This window comes from Anguilla anguilla, chromosome 10 (genome assembly GCF_013347855.1).
Source record: "Anguilla anguilla isolate fAngAng1 chromosome 10, fAngAng1.pri, whole genome shotgun sequence".
NCBI classification, from domain to species: domain Eukaryota; kingdom Metazoa; phylum Chordata; class Actinopteri; order Anguilliformes; family Anguillidae; genus Anguilla; species Anguilla anguilla.
The window spans coordinates 15,877,897-15,890,369 of record NC_049210.1 but is presented as its reverse complement, the minus strand read 5'-3'; the positions used below and the strand labels follow the sequence as shown (position 1 = coordinate 15,890,369).

At 48.9% G+C, this 12,473-nt stretch overlaps 1 protein-coding gene across 1 annotated transcript in view; it reads right to left on the bottom strand.

Moving 5' to 3' along the window:
• The window catches only part of si:dkey-91m11.5 (PH_BCR_vertebrate and RhoGAP_Bcr domain-containing protein), an 89,221-nt gene that overhangs the window by 13,083 nt on the left and 63,665 nt on the right, over window positions 1-12,473 (bottom strand). The window contains exons 9-16 of the mRNA XM_035378964.1: window positions 9,023-9,144; window positions 8,184-8,349; window positions 7,941-8,060; window positions 7,090-7,165; window positions 6,268-6,372; window positions 4,996-5,070; window positions 4,061-4,158; window positions 3,476-3,607 (exon numbers count right to left, since the gene is read on the bottom strand). Of these exons, the coding sequence (XP_035234855.1) occupies window positions 3,476-3,607; window positions 4,061-4,158; window positions 4,996-5,070; window positions 6,268-6,372; window positions 7,090-7,165; window positions 7,941-8,060; window positions 8,184-8,349; window positions 9,023-9,144 (894 nt within the window). The remainder of the gene's footprint in view (window positions 1-3,475; window positions 3,608-4,060; window positions 4,159-4,995; window positions 5,071-6,267; window positions 6,373-7,089; window positions 7,166-7,940; window positions 8,061-8,183; window positions 8,350-9,022; window positions 9,145-12,473) is intronic.

Below are 12,473 nucleotides of genomic sequence, written 5' to 3'. Positions count from 1 at the left end.
CCTTCTGCCTAAGGAGTGTGTTCCGCACCCGGCCCCACAAGCGGGCCCCTGTGCGGGCCGGCTTGCTGGAACCCGCGTCTTCCACGCTCTCCAGCGAGCAGCTGCCCAAAAGCTGGCCGCAGGTGTCTTCCACGGCACCCCCGCTGGCCCCCGCCCTGCTCATCCTCTCTCCCACCCCTCTTCCACCCACACGTCCAACAAAAGAGTCCACAAACAAACACTAGCCCCCCAAATCCTGTCTTCCAAATCCCTCTACAAATCAGGGAGTCCCTTTCCCAACTGCCCCAAAACTACCCAGCATGCCTTTTTGTATCCGTCAATCACTCCCTGAAGACTGACCCCCCTTTCATCCTCCCCAGCGTCCTGATGCTGTTTCAGAAAATCCTGCTCAGACTCATGCCTTCTCCTCTGCTCTCTTCTGGTCTTTCAATGTCCTGTGTGCTTGCTTATCCTCACTGCTCTGCCCCACAAAGAACACGTCTCTCTCTCTCTCTCTCTCTCTCTCCCTCTCTCTCTCCGTCTTCCCCCTGTAGTCTCTTGTCAACGCAGCTCTTCTTTTGTTCCCGCTCCCAGATGGAGCTCTGGATTACAACTGCCGACTGCCTTTAAGCCCTGACGATTCCCCTCGTGTGACCAGATGACGGACAGCTGAGTCCCCTGGGGAGGGGGGGGTGTGTGTGGCTGGATGAGGTGCGCTTTGGAAAGGTGGTCCTGTAGCTTCCCTCAGGTGTCTAGGTGTACTCCTTTTCTGCAGTGTGATGCATCGCTGCTCCCATGGTTGTGTGTGCCTCCTCGTCCTCCGAATACTCCTCCTCTGCACCCACCTGCTCTTCGCTGCTCCACTTCTCCTGTGCAGAGCTAATCCCTGCTCGTGTGAGCTCAGAATCTTCTCCCGCTGTCCCCGCAGTGCCACCCTAAACCTGGTCCTCCCCCCTCCCCCTGATCGTGCATCATACACCAGTCGTGTCACGGACGTGCGCTGGGGTCAGGGGGGAGGGAGCCCTTAGCCCAGCTCACAGGCTACCTACTGCCTGCTGTAATTATGCTGGATAAAAAGAAGATTGATATCTGTGCCAGGGATTATCGGACGCCATGCCAACCGGCTAAATAAAAATCTCTCAATCAATAACAGTTACAGCGTCTGCACACAACAGCACTCCAATCACACGCTCCTGCGTAGTCTGGTACAAGTGATTAAATAATCGATGATTCACACAAAAAAAATCAGACACGGTTTGTTCACTTTGGGTTTTCAGAAATAGATAAATCCATCTAAAGAGAACTTCAGGGGGAAACGAATGAATGTATTTGATTGCAGTCCATTAATCTCATTCAAACTACTGTTCTCAGCACTGGCTGAAAACAGGCTGCTATCGAAGGTACTGAGGGTCCTATTTTAAAGCCAAAAATACAACCAACTATGATCAGCCATGAAATTAGACAAAGAGAGAGAGCGGAAGAAAGAGGGAGTGGTCTATTCATCAGTTATTCAGTATTAAAGACATTGCTCTATCTCCCTTTACATCCCCAGGCCTTCCTGTTGGCATGGTGACCCTCATCCACATTGTTCTAGCTGCACAAAATGGGGGATGGGTGTGTCAGGCCTGTTGCCCTGGCAGGGACTCTGGGAGACATCTGGCCCCACAGCTGGCCCACCTGCCCGCACATGCGTACCATGTGACCACCCGGGAAGAGGAGACCCTACTTCCACTCCTTCCCATTGGTTGGAGCCACTCCAGAAGGGGCTTTGAGTCAATGAACCCTGTGCTCCCACCGGCAATGTGTAATCCACCCTCTGTCACAACACCCTGTCTCCTGTCTGTTGGGGGATACGATACTGCCCCCCCCACCCCTATTTTTCCAGCACTATCACAGGCAACACATATCAGTGCGGGGGGGCATTCAGAACCATGCGACCAAGACAGTTAAGTCTCCAACACAGCCATACTAGTTTGATGTGGTATGTATGTAAAAAGGCATATAGTAGGGGGACATACAGTCCTAGATGTTGTTAAAATGGATATCTAGGCTTTGTGAAAAGAAATAAGCGGCTTCCTTTCAGATAAACGCATACTGAAAACCACAAGCTTCCTTTAACACAGATCATGGAGCAGGGAGAGAGGTGTGAGCTGGCAGGCTATTCCCAGTGTCCTCCTGGTGGGCTATCAGCATGTCATTGGACACCACTCAACACAGTAGCTACCATTCATGTGTCCAGGCAGGCCTGGGGCGGCAGGAGGGAAGGGGGCGGGGGGTGGAGTGGCGAATAGTGAATGGGACACCAGAGAGCGTCCGGCACATCAATCCTCTCGGCTTCACCAAGCGGACCGATACATCCGGCTCTTTAATGAGCAGCCCTGTCCCAGAACCGCTTCATGTTTCCAAAAAGAAAATGGTATTGTGGCCATTGTGAGTAACCCTTGGATGGGGGCGGAGTCACTATTCTCCACCCCCTACCCCATTCCTTTCACGGTCACACATAATGTAATCAGAGGCAGGCTCCAGTTGCTCAGAGTCAGCACAGGCAAAGAAGGCAGGCGGGGGTGCAGCAGAACTCAAAGTCCCGGGTTCGGAGAGGAGCATCTCCAGGATAATTCTGCTTGCACGACAGAGACGACACTTCTCCTGGGCTCAATGCAATGTGGTGTGGTAATCAGGAATACTTTGAGATGCATCACCTGATCATGGAATGCCGTCCCAAATTTAAAGAAAAATTACGTTCAAATAAATCAATAAAGGCACACAAATCTGAACGCTGGTATCTGCTTTCAATCTCAGTGATCTCAAAATCACTAAATGTTCCTGTTGCAATTGGTTCCTTATAATTGGTGACAGGTTAGGAGTCTGCACCTCTTAGCAAAGATCTGCCTAAAATTACATTTTAAAAATCATTCATCAGATAGGTTCTTCATCTAAAACTGTAGACAGAGAGCCCCATCTTTCATTTTAGAGGTGAAAAGTTGAATCCACTGTTGTATGGTATTAATCAGTTGTGATGCCCAGCTCATGCTATTTCAGGGCAAATAATTTTTCAGATGAGGTCAGTGGTCCATCAGAGATTAAATTTATGCCATCTGTCTATAAGGGATCTATTTGCATCCAAAAGTCAGGCCATGTTTTGTCACAGAGAGGATGATTTTTCACGCAACTCCACCACTACATTGTGAATTGCCCAGTACTATACTTTCATCACCATTTGCCTCATGCACAGGCAGTACACATTAGCCGAAGCATGCCCACTTCCCCAATGCTTTCAACAACAATCCACAGTAGACTAGTCATTATTATTTTACACATTATGAGCTACAGGAGGGCTAGCGCTGATTGGAGGAAATACACATTTCCTGCGATGACAACACGGTCACCTGGAGGCACATACTGTATGTGGTGGTCTGCTCAGCCCTCTCAACCCTGACAGGAAGAGGCCTGTCATGTTCCTGCCAGGTAGTGAAGTGCTAACAGTACTCCCCCTCACCTGGATCTGGCCTTTGGCCATGATTCGGTCCGTGTTCTCCCCTTCCTCTTTGTTCAGCCTGGTCTTGTTGTAGCACTTCTCATAGCACAGCAGCCTCAGGGTCTGTGATCCCTCCAGCTCGATCTCGAACTCCTAGTGCCCGCACAGAGACAACCATTAGCAAGGAACTTCCCGGAGGAGGAGTCTCCCAAATAACCAGACAAGTAACAGGTTATAAGACAGGCTTTTAAAACCCTTTCAAGGTCCTATTCCCAAAAATTCCCAAAAATGGTATAGAAGTGTTGCAGACAACCAATAAAGCAATAGAAAAATGGCTACAATGTCACTGAAAAAGAATGCCCTCCCTGGATCAGGAACTATCCATACATTGAGTAGGAGACAGGAGGTTTTTCAATAGGATTGCCAAAATTAAATGCACTATAAAAACCTTTTTTTCAAGAGGTCCTTGGTTTGATTTTGCTATAATCAAGGAATTTCAAGGATTGTGGGAGCTCATACCTGGTACACATTGCACACTGAGACTACAATGGATGGCACATGCCATGACTGGTGACAGATAGACAGCCAACGATTGGAAGCCCTCACCTCATTCCAGTTGGGTTCAGTGGTGTCTCTGTAAACTCGCGTCTTGGCTTTGTTCACAAAGTAGCCAAAAGAGTCCACCTCCAAGGTACAGTAAAGATCTGGAGAAAAAAGGAAAACTCACTAGTACACAGAGCTTAGGGTTGAAGTGAGCTAGGCAGACTGACCGACACCAAGAAAACCAGATTACATTAAATTACATTACATTACATTTATTTAGCAGACGCTTTTATCGAAAGCGAAGTACAAAATTGCATATCATGGTCATTGGACAACTACAAAACACAGGTTCAACAACGTACAAAATCAGACCAGATCCACATGTCACTAGTGTGATGACAGGCAGAAGGGTTAAACACTGGTGAATAGGAAACAGAAATGCTTGCTGAGGTCAAAACCAGCTCAGTTCCAGAAAAACTAATAGCGATGAGAGCCACTTTACCTCAGGGCATCCTTTTAACAAATTACTTTGATATATTTAAAAACAAAAATAATAAATCGCTCCTTAACACAGTAAAACATTTTAAAACCTTCCTGCTTCATCATATTAGGGTTTCTACAGGGCATGTGCTGACCTACATCGGGACTGTCTCTGGCTGGCTGTCAATATTAAAGACCTGAAGCATCAAAGCAGTCAGGTGCAGTCGAGTGCAGTCAGGTGAAAGGCTGTCACAATGTCCCAGCCAGTGGGCCGTAGCCGCCCGCGCAGATGTATCTGAAACGGCGCGCCAGATTGGGGACACGGCGTTCCCGCCTAATCCGGTGTTCCCGTCACCACGGAACAGCATCTGCTCCACGAGGGAATTCCATGCCTTCTGCCCAGAGACAGGCGGAGAGCAATAACCAGGCCGAGGGGGGGAGGGGGGGGGGGGCTGTCTCTGTGCATGACACCGTTTCCATCCATCAAACGACACAGGAGAGCGCCGGGGTACACTTACTCAAGCTCTGTTTGAGCCCTGAGGCCGAGTGGACGATTACATTCAGAAACCCGTAGAGGCCCGGAGATTCATCATCTGAAACAGAGAAGGGACAGAGACGGTGCTGAGTGTCTTCCCCTGGAGCAAACAAAATGACACACTTCCTATGTCCGTATGTCTGTCTTGTGCGATGTACAATGCATCCATATATTTATTTTACAGCTGACATAAAAATACTGTTTTGCAGAAAACGTAGATACAGTGGGCATACGCTGAACTACGGTTCATTGTGTCTTTTGGTTGCATATTTTGCCATAACCTGTTTTTCATGCATGGGTTAAAATACCATCTGGGACACAGTGTCCTCATCACTGTTTCCTCCAAGAAACCCAGTTCTGACAAAAATGAGCACAGTGATGAGGAAAGCACCCACAAGAATATCGAACAGGAAGTCCCAAAGAATCATTTATTAGACCACCCGCTGTTCTGGGGCACATTTGCAAAGAAATGCAGTTTCCTTTTTGTGAACCTCTCTACTTTAATCTTACCTCACACTGAAACATTGTTCTTCATCTCAATAGTATGCCTTAGGTTTCAATCACAGATTTTTACTGTACACCATTACACCTCTTACTTCTATTTTGAATTCACAGCCCTATATGTAACTACACAGAGCTCTTAATTCATTTCTCCCTACTGAAGTTCATGAAGACCAGTCAACTCATTGATTTATATGTATATCACAATACAGTTTGTGTGTGCGTGTGTATGCATGTATTGTCATTGCAGAGGTGTGTGTGTGTCTGTGTGTTTGTTTATGACAGTGTTTCCGTGTGCGTGTGGATATGTGCCTGTAAGTTATGAGTATGTGTGAGTGTGCGTGTGAGTTGTGGGTGTGTGTGTGTTTGTGTGCTTGTTTATGAAAGTGTGTCTGTGTGTGTGTGTCTGTAAGTTATGAGTATGTGTGGGTGTGTTTGTGAGTTGTGGGTGTGTGTTTGTGTGCTTGTTTATGAAAGTGTGTCTGTGTGTGTGTCTGTAAGTTATGAGTATGTGTGGGTGTGTTTGTGAGTTGTGGGTGTGTGTTTGTGTGCTTGTTTCTGTGGGGCGGTTAGTTATGTTTTGTCTGTCAGAGTGAATTGCCAGTGACTCAGCAACAGCTTGATATCTTACATAAAAAAGCCAAACCAGAACAAAACAAAAACTTTTCACGAAACCACAAGGGTACAAGCCGGCTGCCCTCGCTGCCCCCCCCCCCTCTCCCAGGCCCCCGATCCCTCGCCCCAGCTCAGGTACCTTCTTTATTTATGGTCAGCGGGATGCTGTGGACCGTCTGTAGTTTGACGCAGGAGTTTGTCAGCATCTGCAGCTCCACAGAGGTGAGTGTGAAGCTCTTAAAACCTGCAGAAGAGATTACAGCATTGGACGAGGTGATCCAGCACAGAGGGCCCTGCCTCCTCACTCCCCCCTCCCCTAACATTTGAGGACACTCACTGCCATGCACACACACACCCATACAAACACACACACACACAGCCACACACAGAAATATACACACATACCCACACACACAGAAATATACAAACATACCCACACACACAAATACACACACATACCCACACCCACACACATTTGCAGATAGACAAACAGACAGAAATAAACACACACACCCAGCACTTTCCCTGGGTTAGTCCTTCCCTGGAAAACCACCCAAGGTGCCTTTAACACAAGAGACTCTGAAAGCACAAAGTGCTGGGGGTGGAGAAAGCGCCCCGAGGATGAAAGGTAAGACTGAAAATAGCTGCAGTGTAAATTTTTCACCCTCAGGAGACAGATCCCCCCCCCCCCACACACACACACACACGATGTGCAGGACAGAGTGGATTTGATTAACAGGTTGGGCAGTGGCCAGCTATGCAGTGGGTTGAGGGGGAGAAGGAGTGGAAAATGTCTCTGTGTCTGTGTGTGCGTGTGTGTGAGAGAGAAAGAGTGTGTGCATGTGTGTCTGTGTGTGTGTGTCTCTGTGCGTGCGTGCGTGCGTGCGTGCGTGCGTGCGTGCGTGCGTGCGTGCGTGCGTGCGTGCGTGCGTGCGTGAGTGTAGTGGTGAGGGACACCCACACTTTTTCTGCTGCTCCCGAATGATCTCCCTCCACTCAGCTCGCTCATAGTCCGAGGAGATCAGGAACATGTAGCTCTGAAACACAAGGACACACCTCAGGATCGACAGCCACAGAGCTGTGAGCCACTCCTGAGCTCACTGGAATGCCAGCATGCCACGCCCCCGATGAATAAATTAATAATTTAATGAAGTTTTCCGGCGGTGGCAGATGTGTCACCGCTGCAGTCCCCGATGGTAGCCGCAGCTGCGCTCCCGCAACCTCCGCAGCTCCACCATGTGACTGCAGCAGAGCACCGTTCGGTCGCTTAGAAACCCTCTCCATGACTACAGCAGTCACCTCCACCCCACCCCAGCCCACCCCCGCAGGGCCTGCCTAGCCCCACAAAATACAGCAGGATAAAGCCTTAAGCACTAAATCATCTTACACGCAGTCAGCGAAGAAACAATAGGGGAACAATAAGGCTGCAGACTCAAGGTAATCCAGTCAGTGTGAGGCAGTGCTGCGTATTACAGCAATGCAGGAGCTGTTAGCACTGTCAGTTCCCCCGGGCGTCTCCAAAGTACATTAATAATAAACAACACAGACAGGGGCACGCCGAGCTGTTTATACACACCAGAGGGAAGCGGGGCCAAGAAGCATTACCATAAAATCCACAAGCTGTTAGCAGCAGGGTTAGTAATGGGCATGTAGTGTCAGAATGGAGGCCAGGCCAGGGTTTTGAGTGATGAAAATGTGAGTTATAAGGTGACTGTGCTGGTCCAGAGCCGGTTCTGATAGCCCTGCCTGAGAGGAATGGGATGGAGGGATGGAGGGCTGGGGGGGGGGGTCACGTTCAGTGGTGTGGCTCACCTTGCCGTTCCTGTTGTGCACCCGGAAGGCCATGCATGGGGACATGAGCAGGAGGAGGGACTCCTGCTCACACAGCTTCTTCCTCAGCCTCTCGATCACCTTGGAGCCCTTGTTGGCCCTCTGCAGACACATTCAAAATCACTCAGTACTCAAGCTGTCACTACTGTTGCCTTGCTACAGTTCAATCTGATTTGCTGCCTTGTGGCCTTCTCTGACACTCTCGCTCTCTCTCTCTCCACGCACCTTCTCCCTCTGGATCTCGTTCTTGATCTGCGAGATCTTGATCTTCATGGCATCGATCTCCTCGTCCGGGACCTGGGGTATGGGCGAGGAGTCCGACTCGTCGATGGTCTGGAAGGTGAGGTCGGACAGGGGGATGTACCACTTGCAGTCGTACTGTTGGATCTTCCTGCGTCGGAGGAGACGGCGAGAGAACCCCGTCAGACACGAGGCACAGGGACCATCCCAAGGTCTTTAACCCCACAGGACATCACCACACCAGATCTCATCGCCCCACAGAGAAGACTGAGCTACTGGACCAGCCCAAGGACCCGTCACCATAACGATCACTCCTCCATGAGTCAGTACTAAATAAAGTCCAAATTAAATACAGATCCCTGCTAATAAACCCTCATAAACGAAGACCCTTATGTGCACCTGGCTAAAATCAGAAATGTCCACAGATCAATATTGCATTACTGAAGCTAATCCAGCCACAGAACACAATTATAATAGAACATATCAAACCAAATCTTAACATAAGCGTGACTAAAACACACAAACCATCCGGAACCAAGCAATAACATGATGTCTCCCTTGAAATCTGATTATTTACAGCAGTTTATCACAAATACAGGACACAGAACGAAGGAAAGGGCTGAAGTCATGACCAAGAGGGTGACCAAAGAGAGGAGGCAAAGAGAGGGAAGAGTGAGGGGAATAGGGGAAAGGGGGGGGGCAGAGGAAGAGTAGGGCAGGAAAGAGAAAAGAAAAAGAGAATGAAGCCTGAACAGGAGGAGAGAGAAGAAAGAAAAACAGGAGGAGTACAGTGAAGGAGGAAAGACAAAGAGGCGCACACTCACCCGCCGATCTGCTTCTTGAGCTTGGCGCAGAGCAGGAGGTCGGTGAAGAGGAAGACGTGGCGCAGCTTACGGGCTCCCTCCACCAGCTCCACCATGAAGCGGTCCTTCAGCAGCTGCCGATGCTGCACCAGGAAGCAGATCGCATCCAGTCAACCGATTATTCCACCCGCCCATCAACCAATCAGATAATCGCATTGGCCTTCTATGGAAATATTTCAGTGGATTCAGGTCGATGGCCAGTAAATAACACTCCATATGTACACGCTCACACACACGCGCGCAAACAGTCGCACACAAAGGACACCACCATGTAATAAACATAGCGTACCTCATGTTGTAAACACACACTAATGCCTTGTTTTACCGCATTCGACCAAAAGGGGGTGCTGTTGCATTAATTTCAGTCTATTGCACTGCATCTCGAAGGCGAAGCAGCGCAACTGGCTGTTGGTCTGTGCCTCCCCCTGTCACAAAATAAAACATGAGTAGGTCCACCAATCATGGCCTTCTGGGAGACTGCTGGGTGAGCCACACGCGCGTGTCTGGTGTGTTAAGCAGCAGTGATGTCAGCTAAAACCACAAATTGTGCTTCATTGCATCTTGCTGAACATGAAATCATCTGTGTGGTACAGTTTGGGTAAGTGACATCAAAGCAAGTTTGCCCAATCAAGAGCCACCCCCACGCTTCAGCGAAGCTACTTTCTCCGAAGTATCAAGCCATTAACTCAGTGCTACCAACACAGATTTTGGAAATGATTTTATAGCTGAGTCATGAGCAGTACTGACCCCTAGCATTGCACATGCTCCATGTAACTTCACATACAACACCTATGTTCTGATATCCACATCACATACCGTGTGTTCTGACAACAGAATAGTTTCACAGTGAAATATGGCACAGCCGAGACCCGTGTTCGAATATAGGGATGCACTGCGGTCAATGTCATTGAAAGCTCCCCAGGACAGTAACGAACAAACTTCACAGAAAGCCTGGAGGTTGTGTTCATGCCCTTGTGGGATGCCAGTTTAGCCCCCATCCTGCCCCTATGACTAAGGCTCTCTATGCCAGCCAGAGGGGGCAGAGAGAATGGGAACTTCATTACAGCAGTGCCAGTGACATTTGTATCTCTCTTTAACTACCCAGCATCCCTCTGGTTCTGCTTCTGAGCCAATAATCCAGATCTCACTCTGCTAACTATAGGAGATTCTTGGATTAGAGCGGATTACCCACAAAGCGAAAAACATATAAAGGTATCTTGCAAACACATCACAGTCAATTACTGAACCGTGCGCAGCACAAGGATTGACAATGAGACTAAGCAGGCAGATCCAGGAGGACCACAGCACAGTGCTCCCCCCAGCACCTCTCCGTGAGGGATAGAGCAGATTGGCCGAGCGCTTACAGACACACTGCCATCCCGTAATAACCCAGCTCCCACCCTGATCCGTTTGTTTCCCAAAGACCAGGGCCGTCCTGAGATAACGATGTGAGGAAAGGAAATCCGTGGTACAAACAACAAGATGAATCTGAGCTGCTCTTCCACTTCCAACTTCCACTTTATTTCTGCAAAACAAAAACATGGAGCAGTGCATATCCTTCAAAGTTCACCCGCCTCACTTTCAGTAAGGGGTTCAAATTTCGGGAACTGAGCAGCCCAATCCCCCCCCCCACCCCAACGTCTCCAGTAACCTCCAGTTCCAGCGAGCCATCGCACCGGATGTTGATGCTGTGACGTCTGGGTTTCCTCAGATCAGTGGGAAAGTGCTGGTGACCGCGCTGTTTACTACAACCGCAGAAATCCAGGCCAACAGCATGTATTTATACTACAAACACAATGCTCACATGACCCAGTAACCTGGCAACCCCACCCACGGATTTACACAAAAACAGAGAACCCTGCCTGCGAGAGGAACCCAAGATTTATGTCCCTAGTGCTACCACTGGCACTGGGATCCATTTTAGGACTGTGGTGAGTCTGCACTCAGCATTTAGAATGGAGACATGAAGGAAGGACAGACCTGAGACTAAGAACTATAATTCATTCATTGCTTAACAATTAAACACATAGTCACACACATACATATGCAACACACGCACGCACACAAATTCACACACCTGCATAAATGTGTGGGTTCACACACACACACACACACACACACATGCGTGCGCACACACACACACACCAATCTCTCCTGTCACATACACATACAGGATTCTATATATAGTCTGTGCGGTTGGGATGCTGTGTTTACTACTTTAGGCCTAACCCTAATTTAACCGTCTATTATTAAAAAAGAGGGCATTGCTTTAAAAACGGAAGGATGAGAAAGAAGCCGGTCATGAGTGAGCTGTCTGAACGCATTGGGATGACAGTTTATCAGCACCTGCCTCTGGGGAAATATGACAATGGTAATCTTTCATAATGGTTTGACTTGTAAGTGCCAGCACTATTGGAAAAACGCCTTGAAGAGCACACTTACGAAGGCCCTCTGCTATTAAATATTGACAGGAAATCGAAATCTACACTGTCTACTGACTGATAATGGCAGGCAGGGTACTGAATTCTGTCACTTATTTATTTATGACCAAATTAAAAAAAGCTCAAATGAATGTAGAACCAATATGCCTGGACTAAATTCTTCCGCTTTGGGAAATGTCATAAAAAATGTTCCACGGAGGAGATTCTGAATGCACTGAAAAAGATCACAGTCAACCGAATGTTCTTCATTCACACATTTGTCCATTCAGAGAATGCCAAAGGGGTCAGCTGAACCCAGGCATTTCCGTTTTCAAGGGCACTCAGGGAATGGTTCTGAATTCGGTCGTCTGAGCTCTGAGTCACTGCTCAGGGAGGGGGGGGGGCTCCACGTGTGTTTCTGGGCAGATGGGAGGGGACTTGCCTTCTTGATAAGAAGTGCTGGAGGTAACTTCCAGGAATGCGAGGCGTGGGATCTGGTCTACACTTCCGAAACAGGATATTGAGCGAGGGGTGGGGGGGTTCAGGAGCAGGAAAGCAGGCTGTAGGCTTTCCCATCTGGGTCTGGGACCCTAGGCATTGTGTACTTGCGGAGCTACGCGACCCCCCCGCCACAGCCCCCGGCTGCCGGAACGTAAGCGCAGAATGAGGCGAGTCAGAGCTGAGTCAGCACCTCAGACGGCCTGACTCACAGCTCAAGAGGTCAAACTCGTTTCTTTAAAGTGAAGCCCTGGCCCCGGCCTCTCCAAGACATCTCCCAGGCATCCAGAGAGATACTGATCTGAGAAACGGATGGGTGTCCTAACTCTGACTCCCCCCGCTGAGTTCAGCTGTAAACCCTCAAGCACGTCCCGCCACAAATTCACTGGGCCTGTCACTGGGGTCTCTACAGTTTCAGTACCAGCTTTTCCAGAATGTTCCTCAGTACATCAGGGAGTCCTTTCACTCCACAGGTATAGAATGTAATTTATGGG